Below are 16,914 nucleotides of genomic sequence, written 5' to 3'. Positions count from 1 at the left end.
ACGGATTCATATGAGACTTATGGATTGATGATCAGTAAGTTTCACGTTCGGATGTATCGGATGGGATTACATGTAAAGATATTTTTTATTTTTTCCTCTCATTGCTGGGTGTATTAAAAAAAATACTAGGTGTAGAAAGAAAATCCCATAATGGTCATTCTAGGCCCAAGCATTGGATTGACCCAAAGCCACAAGTGTTAACTAGGTCAACACCAATAGCACGAGAACAAGCTATACTCTTGTAGACTATCGGTAAATATTAAAAACATATTTTCAAAAGGACCAATATGTAAGATTATACTTATTAGGTTAAATGTATAATTAATTTAGGTTAATATTAAACGGTTTGATGTGGGGTCGGTCGGACCGATGGGTCTAGGCCGGTCTTCACAGCTATATAATTAATTTAGGTTAAATATTAAAACATATTTTCAAAAGGAGCAATATGTAAGATTATACTTATCAGGTAAAAATAAAAAATAGAATTAAAAAGAAAATATTTAATATTATACTTATTTAGTAAACTTAATTTTGAAAAAAAAGATAATGACTGAATCCAGAAGTATTAATATTTAATATATATAGTATAATACTAAAATACAAGGAGTGTAGTATAAAACTATAAACAGAGGCAGAGAAGTGACAACATGAGATAAACGAAACCATTTCATCTTAATTTGAACATTTCACTGGGGTTCAATTCATAATTATCTCTCCACCTCAAACGCATGAATAGCAGTCCATTTCGAACAAATCAAGTGGATGACAAAGTTTTTTCTTTAATAAAGAACAAACATCTGATCTCACTACTTGCGGCTTAAAAAGTCAATGATTTACATTTTAAATAGAACAGTTGTCACAGGTATTAACAAAAATAAATTTTAAATAAGCTGAGGTTGGTGTACGAAACCATTTTTTTTCCATAAAAATATGCATTACTTTAAAACTAAACCTTCACTTTCCAGTTTCTACATGATACAACTGTGCAAAAAAGAATGAAAGTAAGTGAAAACAACATCATATGCTTTCATTTACTCTGCAAGAAAAAGACGAAGAAACTAGACTTGAAGTTTGTATAGAATAAGCCATGAAAGTAAGAGTTGGGGCTGGCTAGCTAGCTAATTGAAGCGTTTTCTTTAGAATATATTATTGTGTTTGGCTAGCTTGTGTTTATATATATATATATATGGTTACTTTGATATTTATTTATGAGGGTGCATGGGAGTATTTATATTAGCTAGCTAACCAAAACGGAAGGGAATAGAGTCAAATCAAAATAAGAAGATTGATGATGCTGACCAATTTAATTAATTGACTTGGTCTATTCAAAATTTCCAGCCACTGTCTCGAGCCGTTGGACTCTCAACATGCGACGTAGTAAAACCTTATGGCTGCACTTCAATATTGCCTAGCAAAACCAAATAAAAGAATTAGGCTACTATTTTAATTAGTTTTTAATTTTTTATATTAGTTAAAAAATTGATTTCACTGTTTGTTAAATAATTTATTTTTGTAATTTTTAGTTTTTTTTAAATACTACTTTAAGTAATATTTTTTAAAATATTAACTTATAGCTTATATATTTTATTTTATTTTTATTTTTGATATATTTATTCATTTTCTTGTTATCTTTTTTAAAATAAATAATAATTTTATTTTATTATTTTATATTTTTCGGTTACTTCAACAATTAATTTTATCAATCAGATTAATAAACTAACATTTTAACTTTCAATTAACTAATTTTGTCCAACATCCTTATATCATTATTATACACAAGTGTTAGTACTGTTATAATTTATTGTTACTTACTACCATACTCTTCCTTTTTATTTCAGCCACTAGCTTTTACTTAATTCAATTTTCAATACAATGGAACCGTCAAAAAAATAAAAAAAAATTCAATACAATGGCGATGACTATTCGGGGTCATTAATTTTTTCAAACAAACAAAAAAATCTTTTGCTACTGTGGCGGTAGGTGGACGGACAACTTCAACACCGAAGCCTCATAGACGAAGTACAGCGATAATTTCTTTCTCCCTAATTCCAATTCAATTTTTTTTCTCGACAAATTAATCCGAGGAGCACTTTCTGATTATACTTTATAGAATTCTCAGTAATTTCCTGTCATATATTTTTATATTCATGATAATTTTTTTTTATCTTTCTACTTTTAATTAATATGTTATTTGACTTTAAAAAAAAACACGAGAAATATTAAAACTTTCCACTTTATATATATGTTATGTATAGTTTTTGAAGTGTCTTTGGCCAACTGAATTATCTAAAATGCTCCACTCAGCTAATTTTGAAATTGGACTTTCGTTAGACAAAATATGTTTGTGTGGACTTGTCACCATTTTGATATTCAAGAACGAAGAACGCCAAGGCTGCGTTTGATATTGATTTTGGAATCACTGCGTAAAAAATAAATCCAGAAAAATATCGGTGACAAGAGACAATGACAATATAACTGCCATAAGTATATACAAATATATGAAACATTATAATTAATAAATTAATTATTACTTGTCATGTTGTTGCTATAGAATATTTGATAATTAATTTCATTTTGAGATCACAATATTCTTTTAAGTGTTAGAGTGAGATTTAAGGACCCGTTTGTTTGAATAATGTTATTAATTAAGAAAAAGTTTTTTTTATAAAAAAGTAAAAATATTTCTCAAAAAAGAAAGAGATATGGCAAGAGAAGGGAAGTAATTAAAAATGAAAGATTAATTTTTGAGAGTCACAGATTCTTGATAACCTCTACTTCCATCAGTCTCTCTCTATATATATTGGTTTACCTGACTAGTGAGTTTTTATTATTCTTAAGAAGTCTAACTTTCTTAATTATACAAGAAACTAATTAAAGATAGAGATATTTTTGAATTTATGTATTTTAAATAAATAATACATAATAAACACTTACTTATGTTTCTCATCTTGCTTTCCTTTTCACTTCTTTTATGACCCAAGTGGCTGAAATGCAAACCAAGTGGCTGAAAATGAATAATAATACGGAATGCAAACCTAGTGGATGAAATTAATTAATGCATTAATGCCCGGATTAATTCTCTACTCTTGCCGAACATGTTCATTCATGCACCAAGGTCGATCTGCATTACTAACGTTTATGAAATGCAGAATATTACACAAATTACAGTTCATGCCATATGAGATAAATTATTGTATGGGCATTGGGCGGACAGAAATTATTGTAGCCAAATTTTATTGATTACTCCTGGTGAGGGCGGTGAGGCCTTTTTTTCTTGTTATAAGTCGTGACATGCATGAGCTCTATCTCTTTCATTCGCAGCTGAATTCCTTACACACAAGCATATATTATAGAAACATATAATTTCCATCTCCATATTAAAAGGCAAACTTTCAAATTTAAATAAAAATATGCAACCAAATAAATAAAAATCTTCGTGTTAAGACAAGAAAAATGGTGAGAAGTAAATATCGATCATTGAGTCAGTTACATGAACGTACGTACAAATATATGTACAGTATGTAATAAAGCTGTGTCAGAGGACTATACAATTAGTAAAGAATATGTAACAAAAAAAAATAAAGAATAAAAGAATATTGCGTGTAATTCGTGATGAAATGTTGTCCTAATTAAAAAAGCTTGCTGGCGAATTCATCTACGGCAATTCCTTCCATGCGACAGGAAGCAGATTTTGAGGCAAGTCGTCTCAACTCCGAAACGCTTCTTCCCAACTTCATTGCTACCTTCATTTCGAACACTTGACCATTTTCTCTTTTGTCCAAGTTTTTCTCTTCAAGTGTGGCTTGAATAGTCTGTTCCAAAAGCGTGAAGAATCCGCCACAGTTTCTGTACATTTCAAAGACCATACCTACTTGGCCACCATGCTCAAAAGCATTAACTGCTGAAGCCAATGAGCCAGCAACGAGAGGTACTAATGCTGCCCACGATCCATTACCAACAAATGAAGACCCCACTGCTGCAATGCCACTCAATAGAGGCCCTGCAATCGCCAAACTCTTGTTTACCTTCAAAGCTATGTTCCCAAGCCTCTCATAATCCTCTAAGTCTTTATTCTTTACCACTTCAATCACTTCCCTCATTTCCATTTCTAGATCTTCACTCCATCCATTGTTACTCTCTTGTGTTTTACTTCTTCTTTGGAACTGATGAGATGAAGGCCACCAAACAGCAGGTTCATATTTTTCGGGAAATTTGTCAAGCATGGCTCCCAACAAGGGAAGTGGATAAGCACTGTCAAGTGCTAAGACCTTCTCCATTGAACTCTTCACATCTTCTTCTGTTGGATTTCCCAGTGCGATTATGGTTTGAATTTGGGTATGAAGCTGCTTAAACAACCTTGTAGCATTGCGTTGCTCTTCAGCGAGTTGTGATGGCTGAATTTTGTTAATGATAAGTGACATTCCAGTGGCCGCAGAAAACAAGAGTGTGGATGATAGTTTCATGGCCAAAAGCGGCTCAGTGTCACCACTGGTGGCTGCAGCAACACCGGTCATGGCTGTGGCAGTGAGAGTGATCATGTTGATGGAGTTTAGAAGAAGGGAGTTCCAGTTGTTTCTTTGTTCGCCAATGTTTCTGTGCATTTCAATTCTGTCAGCTACTTCATCTAGAACTGCGTAGAGTTGAACAATGGCCTTATTAGATTTCTTGCTACTGCTAGGGCTGAATAAATCTGGGTGTATATGAGTGGTGACCGCATTCTTTTTTAATGGGCTTGTTTGTATAGAAGCATTAAATTCCTCAACGAGCAGCTTTCTTGTTGGTACTTTAGGAACAGAATAAGTCACTCGTGAAGGTTTAGGGAGATGGATAGAGGCGTTGAATTTTCTTAGAGAAGAGGAAAAGGAAGATGTGGTTTGTAAAGAAGCCATGAGAGATTAATTAACTGAAGGGTCTCTCTAGTCTTTGTGTGTTTTGTGGTGAGGAGATCAAATCGGGGGCTGGAAGGGATTTGAAAGATATGAGAATGAGAATGAAGGGTAGCTAGGGTGGTGGGCGTTTATATAGGGAATGGGAAAGGAACAAGTCAGGGAAGGAAAATGTTGACTATTCTACAACCAAAAATATTTATAAAATAGACTTGGCCTTGGGGGACCCTTTCCAGCTCTAAGACTTTCTTAAGTTCCAAATTTCAACATCTAGGCCTTGTGCGACCAAGTAAAGCCATTAACGCCATCAATATGGGAACGTCAAACTCTCTTGTACGTACTTAATTCAACATAGGCGGATAATCTTGTTTCTTTCGTTTACTGTTTCTCCACTTCTTTCACTAATTTGATTTATAACCGTCAATAATTTTGTCTTGATCAAAGCTTTTATCTTCTTTTTTTTTTTAAAAAAAAAAAAACTGGCTGAGTAACTCAATTTTATTTATTTTTTGATTGGAAAGTAACTCAATTAAATATTAGGGAGTAGCATTTGAGCTAATTTGTTTAATCAAATATATAAAAATGAAACTCACTAAAAAAAAGTCATAATATATATGGAGGTATGTGTTTGGTGTATGTATCGCCAGAATGAAAAGTAACTTGATACATCCTTTTATGTATGTGTGTTACTTACACCATGTTTTAGAAAGGAGCATTCAAGTAATGTTTCAATTAAATAAATAATAAAATAATAAAATTACACCATATTTTATGATTTTAATTGTTTGATTTTTTTATCATTAGTATTGTTAAAATTTAAAAAAGATAAAATAATAAAATTATTACCAATTTATGCTCTCTTTTGTCTTTTGCAGTTTTTTACATTCATTTAAAAAATATTTCATGAGACAATATCATTATTTTTATGAAGACAAAAATAAAATATAGCAAGTATATTCAAGTAAAAAAAAAAGTATTGTGGGAGCAACTGTTCCCACACACTTGAACCTGAATCCGCGGTTGGTTCTATTAGGTTGCTCGCCATATTTATCGTTCTCTTGTGTTGCAACTTCTCGAGTTACATTGGCGCCTCTACCTCCAAGACCCATTCCGTCATATTCTGTGTGTGGTGGGCAAATATCTTTGTAGACATGATCGGGAAGTTTAAAAGTGGCAGATCCAATTTTTCATACCGAGGGAAAGTAAAAATCAGAAAAATCTTTTGATGTCACAATGGGCGATCCATTTTGAAGTTATTGACATTCTATTATTGGAGTTCAAATTCAAGTCTTGTGAAGATTTTGCCTACGGGTAGCAAGATTAATTATACAAGAATAATCTGAATTCACAAATGAATTGTCTAGCGAATTAGGGCAAAGGTAACTGCAGGCTGCAAAGTAGAGAAGCTGGAAAGTTTTCTTGTTTTTACTGTTTTTAATTAAGTTTTATTTAATTAAAACAATATTAAAATGATGTGGTAATTTGTAGAACCGTGATTGGTTGCATGTGTAAATTCTCTTTACACTAACAACTAACAATGTATGAGCATTTTTCTCATAAAAATATATGTACTTAATATCTCCGAGTACCACACACACAGTATTGATATAATTGTTCTTGCTCCATTAACAAACGAGTAGAGAAAAAATCTGTTTAAATGATCTATTGAGTACTCATTTAGTTATTCTTTTACAAGATATGTATAATTTAAAATGATATACTTTTTTAGACACACATGCATAGAGGCATATAATCTTCCATCTCCATCAAGGGCAATCTTTCAAATTAAAATAAAAATCTGGATCGTGTAATCTTCGTAATATAAGAAAAGAAAAATTGTGAGAAGTAAATATCGATCATTGAGTAAATTGCATGAATGTACCTACAGATATATATACAGTTCTTCTACGTCAGAGGACTATACAATTAATAAAGAATATATGTAACAAAAAAAAAAAAAAGAATAAAAGAATATTGCATCGGTGGTGATGAAATGTTGTCTTAATTAGAAAAGCTTGCTGGAGAATTCATCTACGGCAATTCCTTCCATACGACATGAAGCAGATTTTGAGGCAAGTCGTCTCAGCTCCGAAACGCTTCTTCCCAACTTCATTGCCACCTTCATTTCAAATACTTGACCGTTTTCTCTGTTGTCCAAGTTTTTCTCTTCAAGTGTGGCTTGAATAGTCTGTTCCAAAAGCGTGAAGAATCCCCCACAGTTTCTGTACATTTCAAAGACCATGCCTATTTGGCCACCATGTTCAAAAGCATTAACTGCTGAAGCCAATGAGCCAGCCATGAGAGGCACCAATGCTGCCCACGATCCATTACCCACAAATGAAGACCCCACTGCTGCAATGCCACTCAGTAATGGCCCTGCAATAGCCAAAGTCTTGTTTAGCTTCAACGCTATGTTCCCAAGCCTATCATAGTCCTCTAAGTCTTTATTCTTTACCACTTCAATCACTTCCCTCATTTCCATTTCTAGATCTTCACTCCATCCATTGTTGCTCTCTTGTGTTTTACTTCTTCTTTGGAACTGATGAGATGAAGGCCACCAAACAGCAGGTTTATATTTTGCGGGAAACTTGTCAAGCATAGCTCCCAACAAGGGAAGAGGGTAAGCTCTATCAAGTGCCAACACCTTCTCCATCGAACCCTTCACATCTTCTTCGGTTGGATTTCCAAGAGCGATTATGGTTTGGATTTGGCTATGAAGCTGTTTAAACAACCTTGTAGCATTGCGTTGCTCCTCAGCGAGTTGTGAGGGCTGAATTTTGTTCATGATAAGTGACATCCCAGTGGCCGCAGAAAACAAGAGTGTGGATGATAGTTTCATGGCCAAAAGCGGCTCAGTGTCACCACTGGTGGCTGCAGCAACACCGGCCATGGCTGTTGCAGTGAGAGTGATCATGTTGATGGAGTTTAGAAGAAGGGTGTTCCAGTTGTTTCTTTGTTCGCCAATGTTTCTGTGCATTTCAATTCTGTCAGCTACTGCCTCCAGAATTGAATAGAGTTGAACAGTAGTGGCCTTATTAGATTTCTTGCCAGGGCTGAATAAACCTTCATATATGTGTGTGGTGATGCCATTCTTCTCTAATGGGGTTGAGTCTACCGGCGATCCATTAAATTCCTCAATTTGCAACTTTCTTGTTGGTACTTTTGGAACAGGATAAGTCACTCGGGGAGGGTTAGGGACATGGATAGAGGCGTTGACTTTTCCTGGAGAAGAAGAAAAGGAAGAGGAGAATATAGCTGTGGTTTGAAAGGAAGCCATGAGATTAATGGAGGATTTCTATGCTCTTTGGGTGTTTTGTTAATTGGTGAGGAGATCGAATTGGGGGTTGGAAGAGATTGGAAATGAGAATGAGAATTAGTTAAGGGTAGGGTGGGCGTATATATAGAGAGAGAAACGGAAAGTAAAATATTGACTATTCTACAACGAAAAATATTTATAAGAAGTTTAAGATTAGACTTGGCCTTGTTCTGTTGGCGGACCCTTTCCAGCTCTGAGTCTCAGACTATGTAAGTTTCAAAATTTCAACCCTTTCAATGTGAGACGCAGTAAAGCCATCAATGTGGTATATTGCCATGTCATATCGTACGCCCAGAAATGTCAAACTGTGCTATATTTAATTCAACAGGACACGCAGTAGGTCAGTTATTTGGTCTCAATCATTTTCAACAATTCCATGTGTCTTTAGTTAATCAAACGGTAATTTCGTCTTAGTCAAAAGCTTAAAAAAAACACCACTGAGTAACTCATACTCAACTAAATGTTAGGGAGCAGCATTAATTTGATCTAAGATTTTATATATATATATAGATAGATAGACACACACGGAGGGTTTTGGTGTTCCACTTACACCATGTTTTATATTATAATTTTTTAATTTTTTTACAAAATATAATTTTAATTAATACAATCATTAATTAATTAATGCACACCCATCTACATTACACATATTCACACTCAAACATACACAAGTGTGTAGATGCCCACAAACACAAGATATATAAATATAAGAACATATTTAATAGAAGAATCTATTTTGGTTTTTTAATGAATTTTTGTGGGTTTTATGGCGTCACATAGAATATAAGAATTCAATTTGAGTTTTTAAATTTTACTTGTAAAAAAAAAAAACTTTGAAAAAAAAAGTATTCTTCTCTTAAAATCCAACCTTCAACTTAGAAAACTTTTAAGCAAAAATAGATAGGATGAATAGAAGTTTTTGAACTTAAGAATCCTGTTAAAGATATTATAAGAAAGCATATCGGATGATGATATAATTATAAAATAAGAATCACTTTAGATTGTATTCAAATCATAAAAATAAAAAAATACACATAACTTTTTTTTAGGTGATCATGCGATTATTAATTAATTTTTAATCTTTCCTATCTATGTGTATAATTTTGGTCTTAATTTATAATTTATATTTCTCGATCAATATCTATATGCATTCTTTTCAGGGGAGGTGTGGTTCTTATTAAATATAAATGTCTTTTTGTAGTGAAATTGCGATTCACTATTTTGTGAGGTAAATGTAATTCAATATTATCTCGAATTTTTAGAAAATATTTTAACAAGTAGTTTAAAATATTTTAAAAAAATTTAATTAAGTTGTAAATTGCTAAAATATTCCTTTTTTAGAAAATAAGTATGAGTGGCACGATGTGTGCTTTTTAAAAGAATATTTTAATAAGTTGCATCTGTTAGAGTATATTTGAACAAATTTAAAGTTATATAATATTTTCTAATTTAGTAACATATTTTTTTACTAAAAGAAAAAATACAAATGACGATATAATACCGTTAATTGCTAATGTTTAGCTTTCCGCACCAATCAAATTTTGGTTATTGGTATTAATGATTTAGCAATAGATGCAGTATGTGATTGCTATACAATTGGCTGCCAACTTTTTGTTACTAAATGACAAGTTTTTCAAGTCATATTCGTTAACCATATATGATGTGACGTTGAAAGATGGGAAGGTAAGAAAGATAAGAAAGTTGATAAAAGAGATAACAATTGCTAATGTAGTAACATTTCTTCTCAACAAGAAAAAACACAAATGAAGATATTTTTTTCTATTTTCTTTTTCACCATTCCCTACCCATCACATCACATTTATCCCTTTCCCATATTGCAACTAGATCTAACAACCAAAGGTTGGATTTAGCCATTTAGGCCATTTTAATCAATGTTGCTGCAGAAAATGTGCAAATTCAAAAGAAAGAAAAATTTTAAGAAAAACTCATAGCTCTTTCTAGATTTATTTGTAATAAGAGAATGCGTATTTTTGTTCACAAAAAAAAAAAAAAGAGAATGTGTATTTTATATGTTTATGTTCTTTGGGTTTGTATTTCCAAGATTGCTATCTTGTTAGCTTTGAGCGTGCGTGCTCGATCTTCATATGTTATGCCTACTGTAACACTTTGTTTAGCATCCTGTGTGCCTATGTCAGTGACATTAGGTATTTTCAGTGTCAATGATCGATTCATTTTTATAAAAAAAAACAAGTGATGCTAATGTGTCACACTGAACCGGCGAGTTATGTTCAGTTCATAAACCTTTGGGTATTCCTATTTCAAAGGAGGACATTAATTCTTCTAGTTAAACAAAAATTGACCATGTGTGGTCAAGATTATATAACTTGGGTGATTCTCGATCGTATGAATGAAAATTGGAAAGGTCCTAACGCTAAAGATTATAAAAGGGAAAAAATGATGGAAGAGATGAGAAGTTCAAATGAACGTTCGAAGCACAACCATTGTGAAAATGCTACAAGGTCAGTGAAAAAAACAGATTGGTGGCCCAATGAAATCTCAACATAATTTGGAGGCTAATTGTCACATGTGGATGAAGATTACCAAATATACTTAAATTCTTATAGGATAGATGTTTGTTAGGTCTATATGCCTAGTGAATTAAAGGAAAGAGATCAAGTATTATGCTAAATTCATAAGTTTTGATCAAGCATTTGATGCTCCTAAGGCACCAATCGAGTGAAGATGATGATGATTACCAACAATTTCTGAATTTTGTTAGGATTGTTGACGGGAGGCGCATATATAGACAATTGGTGACGGTAACATTTCATTTTTTCGTAAGCTAATTTAAAAAGAATGGTTAATTATAAATAAATAGAGTTTTAAAAAATAATGATTTTTTTTTATAATTAAATAAATAAGAAGATATAACTTTATTAAAATAATGATTTTAGAGAAAATAAAGAGTGTATTTTATTTATTCATTTGATAAAGAATAAAATATAGTTTGCTTTTATAAAATTATAAAAATAAATAAATAGAGTAAATAATAAGTTGAATACCTTAAATATAAATAACTATGTTAGGTTAGTTTTTACACCCAGGATGCCTTCTCTTTTTTTTTTTCATTTTCGTTCTTCCCTCTTCTCCCAAAACTCTTTCTTTTTCCCGCAGATCACCAAACATGTCTCAGAAAAACAACGATATTGGACTCATTCACCGCGGATCGCCGTGAAATTTAAATACCAGGTTCACAACCCAATTCTGAGAATTCTTACCATTGGGAATTTTGAAATCATGTATGAGCTGAGAGAAAAATACCCTTCGCATCGTAGTCATTTATTTTTTCGCAGAAACCCAAAAACTATCTCAGTAATACTACAATCTCGAATTCGTTAACCGTTGGATTGTAGTAAAATTTTGATATGTGGTTAGAAATTCATTTCCTCACGACTCCACCCTTGGGATTTGCAAAATAATATCTTTGGACGAAGAAAGATGCATTGCACGAAGACAATACAAAATCGAGGCTTCAATCTCTTCTCTTTTTTTCTAACGTTTGGGAACTCTATCATAGCAATCAGAGAAAAAAATTGAGGAATCTCAGAAAATTGCTAGAGATGCCGCTATCACTTTTGGAAGACACGTGAGTCTGCTTAGAGGTAAGGGATGAATTATTCACAATTGGGGATTAGTGAGAACATGTGTAGGGGTGAGAACATGTGTAGGGATCCTTAGAGTATCAATTAGAATGAGTTTTGGGGTGTTTCTATAATTTTTATTTTATCCTTATAATTATAACTGTGAATTATATATGTTTGATGAACCAGTTGATGTCCCAATGAAAAATTATTGTGAAATTAATGTGTTCTTGTGTTGAGTGTGAACCCTTAAAAAATTGAGCTTTTATTTATTAATGTGAATTATATTCTAAATAGTATTATTTTTAATGACTTATTTTATATGAATTGTTATCTTATTCTATATTTTTACACGACGATGATCAACATGTTTTGTATATATATTTATTGTAATACTAAAATAATAAATTAAATAAAGTTGTAAGGTTAATGTCTAGTGATAATTTCTTTTGATGTAACATTAAATTAATTATTATAAAAACTCTTTTGATTAAAAATAATATAGCTTCATTTACTATATATATATATGTTTTGTGTCTTGCAAATATGATTATTGTGTGATGTGTATGAGTTCTGAGATGTTAAATTGTGGGAATGATATTTGGTTGCAAATAAGTGTTTGTGTTTAACACTTATGTGACAATAATTATGTTGTGAGCTATGAATTATACAATAACCTGACCAGTGTTGATATTGAGAAAAGTGTTAATGCGCAGTGTTAAAGAGAAATTGCAGGTCTTCTATTTAGGAATCAGTGTTAAATTGTAACGCAATGTGTTAAACGTGTTTCAAAACACGAGTGTGAAGTCATGAATATTGTATAATTCATGAACAATGTCTATGAATGAAAGATGTGATGAATTGTGGAAAAACATGTTGCTTTGAGATTATAGTATTGTTATTGAAATTATACCATTGTGATTGAGATCAAGTGTATGTGATAAACTGAGTATGCATGTGATTGAGATGTTGTGTGCATTGAGTTGTGAACTATGAATTGTACAATCACACGACTATAAGTCCCTTTAAGGACGACGAGTTAATGCTAAGTTCCTTTTAGGATGACGAGTTAATGCTAAGTCCTTTTTAGGGTGACGAGTTAATGCTAAGTCCCTTTTAGGGCGACGAGTTAATGCTAAGTCTCTTTTTGGACGACGAGTTAATGTTAAGTCCTTTTAAGGACGACGGGTTAATGCTAAGACCCTTAAAAGTCGACGAGTTAAAACTATTTTGATTACAATTGAGGAGTTGTGTGTTTTTACAGTTCATAGATAGAGCCTGTGTGCTAAAATGATTTTAGGGGCTGGACCTGAATCAGGAGGGAGAGACCCTGATGGACTCTTTGGAGTGTAGGCCTTGGGGGTCACCCGATTTGAGTGCTCCTTTAAATATATGTTGATCCTATATGATTGGAGTATTCTCGCAAAACACTGTGATCCTGACTGGTCTCCCTATGATTTTACTTAGTGAGAGTGATCTGACATACTCATTGTGTGGTGTGTCTTGTCATGTACTCCTAAGCGTCCCAGGGTAGTTTTCCACTGACATAATACCACATTGCATATATAGGCTTGAGTCTTAGCATAACCGTCTCATGCGCTTGCTAATTGTTTATTATGAAATTGATGTGTTATTATGTCTTGATCGGAGTGTGTGATTCATGTATATTGTAATTGATGATTGAAAAGTGAATTTTGAATGACAAAGTGGTGGAATTACGTAAGTTATGTTTAAGTAAGTTTTATTTTGTTTATATGATATGTATATCTTGTTCCTCTCCATTAGTTAGAAATGTGATAACTCACTCCCTGTGTGTTATTTGTGTTTGGATTTTGTGATGATCTTGAACTTTGTGTTTGAAGGAGCAAATGACTAGGTGAATCGCTTTAAGGAACCTTGTATTGAAGGATCTCGGAACACAATGCCCTGATAGAATGTGATGTTGGGGCATAAGTTTTTATGTTAATTGCATGATGTTAGTCTATTTTATTTTACCTCACTGATTTAACAAAATATTTTTATAAATTTTGACGGTCTTATCTTGAGCTGAATATATTTTTAATAAGTTTTAATCGATAATAATAAAGTAAATATAAATATTTTATCCAGGTGAATTTATTTACTAATTTTTTATATACTTTATTTATTTATTTATATATATATATATATATATGAAAGTAGAGGGTGTCAGAGTGAATCCTCTAACAATTTTCTCCTTTTATTTCTTAGCTTCTTCACTAAATGTGTAGACTACCATTAATGTCCACGAAATATTGTTCTTTTTTAGTGAAAATAAGCATATAGTTCTAATATATTTTTTAAGCGTATAGATAACTTCTCCTTTTGCTTCACCACTTAAGATTTGACACACTAGTCCACCACTTTCTTTTTGGAACATGAGAAATTGTAAAGAAAGATAAAGCCGTGAGAGGAAGCACCATTTTTCACGTATCTTCTTTGGTATGGATAATCAGAGAAACGGAACTTTTCCCTCCCAAAAAAGTAAACAGAGAAACGAAAGAGAGAAAAGAAATAACATGGGAGCAGCGGGATAAATTTCATTTTCATTTTTACCCTTGTTATATGTCACTTAATATTCTTACTAAAGTACGATAAAATTTTGTTCATGACTAAAAATTTAAAAGGAAACTAATTAATTTTTTAAAAAAGTATTACTAAAATTTAATATAAAATAGTGAGTGCAAAAATGAAAATTTTAGTTTTTAGTTAAACAATGTTTTAACCAAGGAAATATTTGTCTTTATAACAAAATATTACTTGTTCTTCCTTACTTTCCTTTATATCTCTTTTATATTTTTTATGGAAATATTTCTCTTATATATATATAACAACTAAAAATTTTATTCATCTTTTATTATTTTCTGTTTACTCATTCTTTCTTTACAATTTCTCTCTTTTTCTTTTCCTTTTGAAAGCAAACAAAGTGAACAAGAGAGAAGTGCAGCTATAATGGAGCATTTTATTTTCAGCCACTCAATTTTGAGTTGAATGACATTTCATTTTCAAGTCATAATCGGAGCATTTTTATGGAACAGCCTCTCAATTTTGAGTACAGTGATGATCATCAAAGCAATAAAAACCAGCACGGAGACCATACATATAACCAGCATTAACCAAGAGGCCATGCCACTTTCCACCTCTTGAGCATATTCAGCACAAGCTAGTCCAAGGAAGGTTAAAGGGAATGAATACGCCCACCATGTAACGTTTAACCTCTTCATGGATTTCTTGAACATGGCTGGCCTGCAAGCCTGTATTCAACAATGTTCAAATGAAACAGATTAAAACAAACAAACAAACCAAAAAACCGATCGAGAAGTTAATGATCTTACATATTGATTTCCTTCTAACTTTTTTATTTTATATAAAAGTTTTTTTTTTATAATTTCATACTATTTAGTATTTAATAATTAATAATTGTCCATCTAAAATCTATTAAATTTTAAAAATTATTTCTAAAACAAGTGCTTTAAAAATAAAAAATAGAAACAAGTTGGAAATTTTGTTCTCTCTTTCTATTGTTTTGTTTTGTGGTCCTAACTGGGGTGTGAATTATATGGAGTGATAAGGTAAGACATGAATTTAGTGTAAACATCTGTTTCCTTAATTTATTTTTTAAGAAAATTAAAAATAGAAATTAAACGCATTATGAAGTAATTAATTTAGAATCAGAAAAGAACGTAGGTACCTGAGACATAAACAGGAATAAAGACAGAAAGAGGAGCATCTTTGATGGGGTGACAAAAGCACCTGTGATGGATTTCCAGGCTAGACTTGCTATGCTTGGTGCAGCAAAAAACAACAAGTAAGTTGGCCTTAGCACTGTGGGGAACTGGCTGCCACTTGTCAGACGCTGATACAGCGTTACAAATATAATTAGATAATATACCAATCCGAGTGAGAACATTAAAACTGCACTCTCTTTCCAACCAATTTCTGCAACAACTTGAGCAGACACCAAGTTCCCTATAACCGACACCTGGCTAGTAGGGTTTGCCACAACTGACAGGAACCTCTTTTTAGTTGTGAACCATTGTCCATATAGTTTTATGTCAAGCAGCAATATTACAAACGAAAAGGCCAAGCAAAGAACTTGGTAGCAAGAAGTTGAATGAAGGATGGTGGGTGCTGATTGAAGCATGAGAAGCCAAGAAATCCAAGGAGCATACATGCAGTTCACTCCAACATGATGTGAGAATTCCTCCTTCACCATTTCCAAGTGAAAGATGCACTTGAGCACGTAAAGTAAAGACAAACTAGTGGCAGTCAGCAGTGACACACACCAAAGAAGTAGAAATGCAATGGAAGGCATCAAGTTGAATCCATGCCAGAGACTTTGTGAGTCCTTGTTGTGTTTACTCAAACTCTTCCAGAGCAAAGCTTGTGCTCCAAAGGAAAGGCATATGAAAAAGTAACCAGCATGGAGCCTGGTCAAGATTGGTAATTGTGATGGCTTGGTGATGTCGGTTGGGAGGGTGTGGTTGTTTGCGCTATTATTATTGTTCATGGAAGCACATACGACTACTTCAACTGATGGCTTGATCTCAGTGTCACCCATCATATATATTGCTATAGGAAGATATATAGGAGTGTGATTTTGGAATTAATGATGTCTCACTCATTTTTTGGCTCCAGCAGCCCCAGGGATTTATATAGTGCAAAGTAGAAGGTTTTCCTAATCTGGAGTGGCTTTCGATAGGATAGATTGATTTTAGAATGAAGAAAAAAAAAATTAAAGTAAGGAAGGCTACAATATAGATTAAATTTTAGTGGGTCGTTAGTTATGTTATAGTACTTTAAATATTTCGACCAATGATTAATGTTTATTTACTTACTTTAAAAGAGTCTTATTATTTTTACAATGGCTTCTTACGGAAGACATGAAAAGTCATCACGTTGGCTATTAATTTAGTAAAACTTTTCTTTTAACTCACCTTTTTAACATGAATACCAACAATAACATACTATTTAAAGGTTGGAGGGAAATAAACGAAAGGAAAGAGTAAATTGAAAGATATGCATTGCAGAGTTAGATCGATCTTAAATATTCGAATAATTGAAGTAGATTGAGAGGAAACACCAAAGTATT

At 32.4% G+C, this 16,914-nt stretch overlaps 3 protein-coding genes across 3 annotated transcripts; all 3 read right to left on the bottom strand.

Annotated features, from left to right (window-relative positions):
• Positions 1–3,439: 3,439 nt before the first annotated feature.
• LOC100809088 (probable F-box protein At4g22030) lies at positions 3,440–4,974 on the bottom strand. The gene is given in 2 exon segments (XM_014769489.3): positions 3,440–3,706; positions 3,708–4,974. Coding segments are annotated over 2 exon segments (1,233 nt in total). The 5' UTR covers positions 4,890–4,974; the 3' UTR covers positions 3,440–3,655.
• A 1,780-nt stretch (positions 4,975–6,754) lies between these two features.
• LOC100808550 (probable F-box protein At4g22030) lies at positions 6,755–8,251 on the bottom strand. The gene has a single exon (XM_014769485.3). The coding sequence runs from the start codon at positions 8,161–8,163 to the stop codon at positions 6,892–6,894; it is 1,272 nt and encodes a 423-aa protein (XP_014624971.1). The 5' UTR covers positions 8,164–8,251; the 3' UTR covers positions 6,755–6,891.
• Positions 8,252–14,764: 6,513 nt separating this feature from the next.
• On the bottom strand, positions 14,765–16,654 carry LOC100799838 (S-type anion channel SLAH4). The gene is made up of 2 exons (XM_003549689.5): positions 15,514–16,654; positions 14,765–15,076 (listed from the first exon to the last, which is right to left on the bottom strand). Exons 1-2 carry the CDS (start codon positions 16,384–16,386, stop codon positions 14,828–14,830), a joined length of 1,122 nt encoding a protein of 373 aa, XP_003549737.1. The 5' UTR covers positions 16,387–16,654; the 3' UTR covers positions 14,765–14,827.
• Positions 16,655–16,914: the final 260 nt, after the last annotated feature.

The sequence above is a fragment of the Glycine max genome, chromosome 17 (genome assembly GCF_000004515.6).
Source record: "Glycine max cultivar Williams 82 chromosome 17, Glycine_max_v4.0, whole genome shotgun sequence".
Classification (NCBI taxonomy): domain Eukaryota; kingdom Viridiplantae; phylum Streptophyta; class Magnoliopsida; order Fabales; family Fabaceae; genus Glycine; species Glycine max.
The sequence above is the reverse complement of the archived record's forward strand: the minus strand, read 5'-3'. Positions and strand labels throughout refer to the sequence as shown.

Coding starts and splice junctions, on each gene's coding strand:
- LOC100799838 (XM_003549689.5), bottom strand. CDS start 16,386: ATGATGGGTGACACTGAGATCAAGCCATCAGTTGAAGTAGTCGTATGT. Junction 15,077..15,513: donor TATTCCTGTTTATGTCTCAG/GTACCTACGTTC, acceptor TGTTGAATACAG/GCTTGCAGGCCAGCCATGTT.
- LOC100808550 (XM_014769485.3), bottom strand. CDS start 8,163: ATGGCTTCCTTTCAAACCACAGCTATATTCTCCTCTTCCTTTTCTTCT.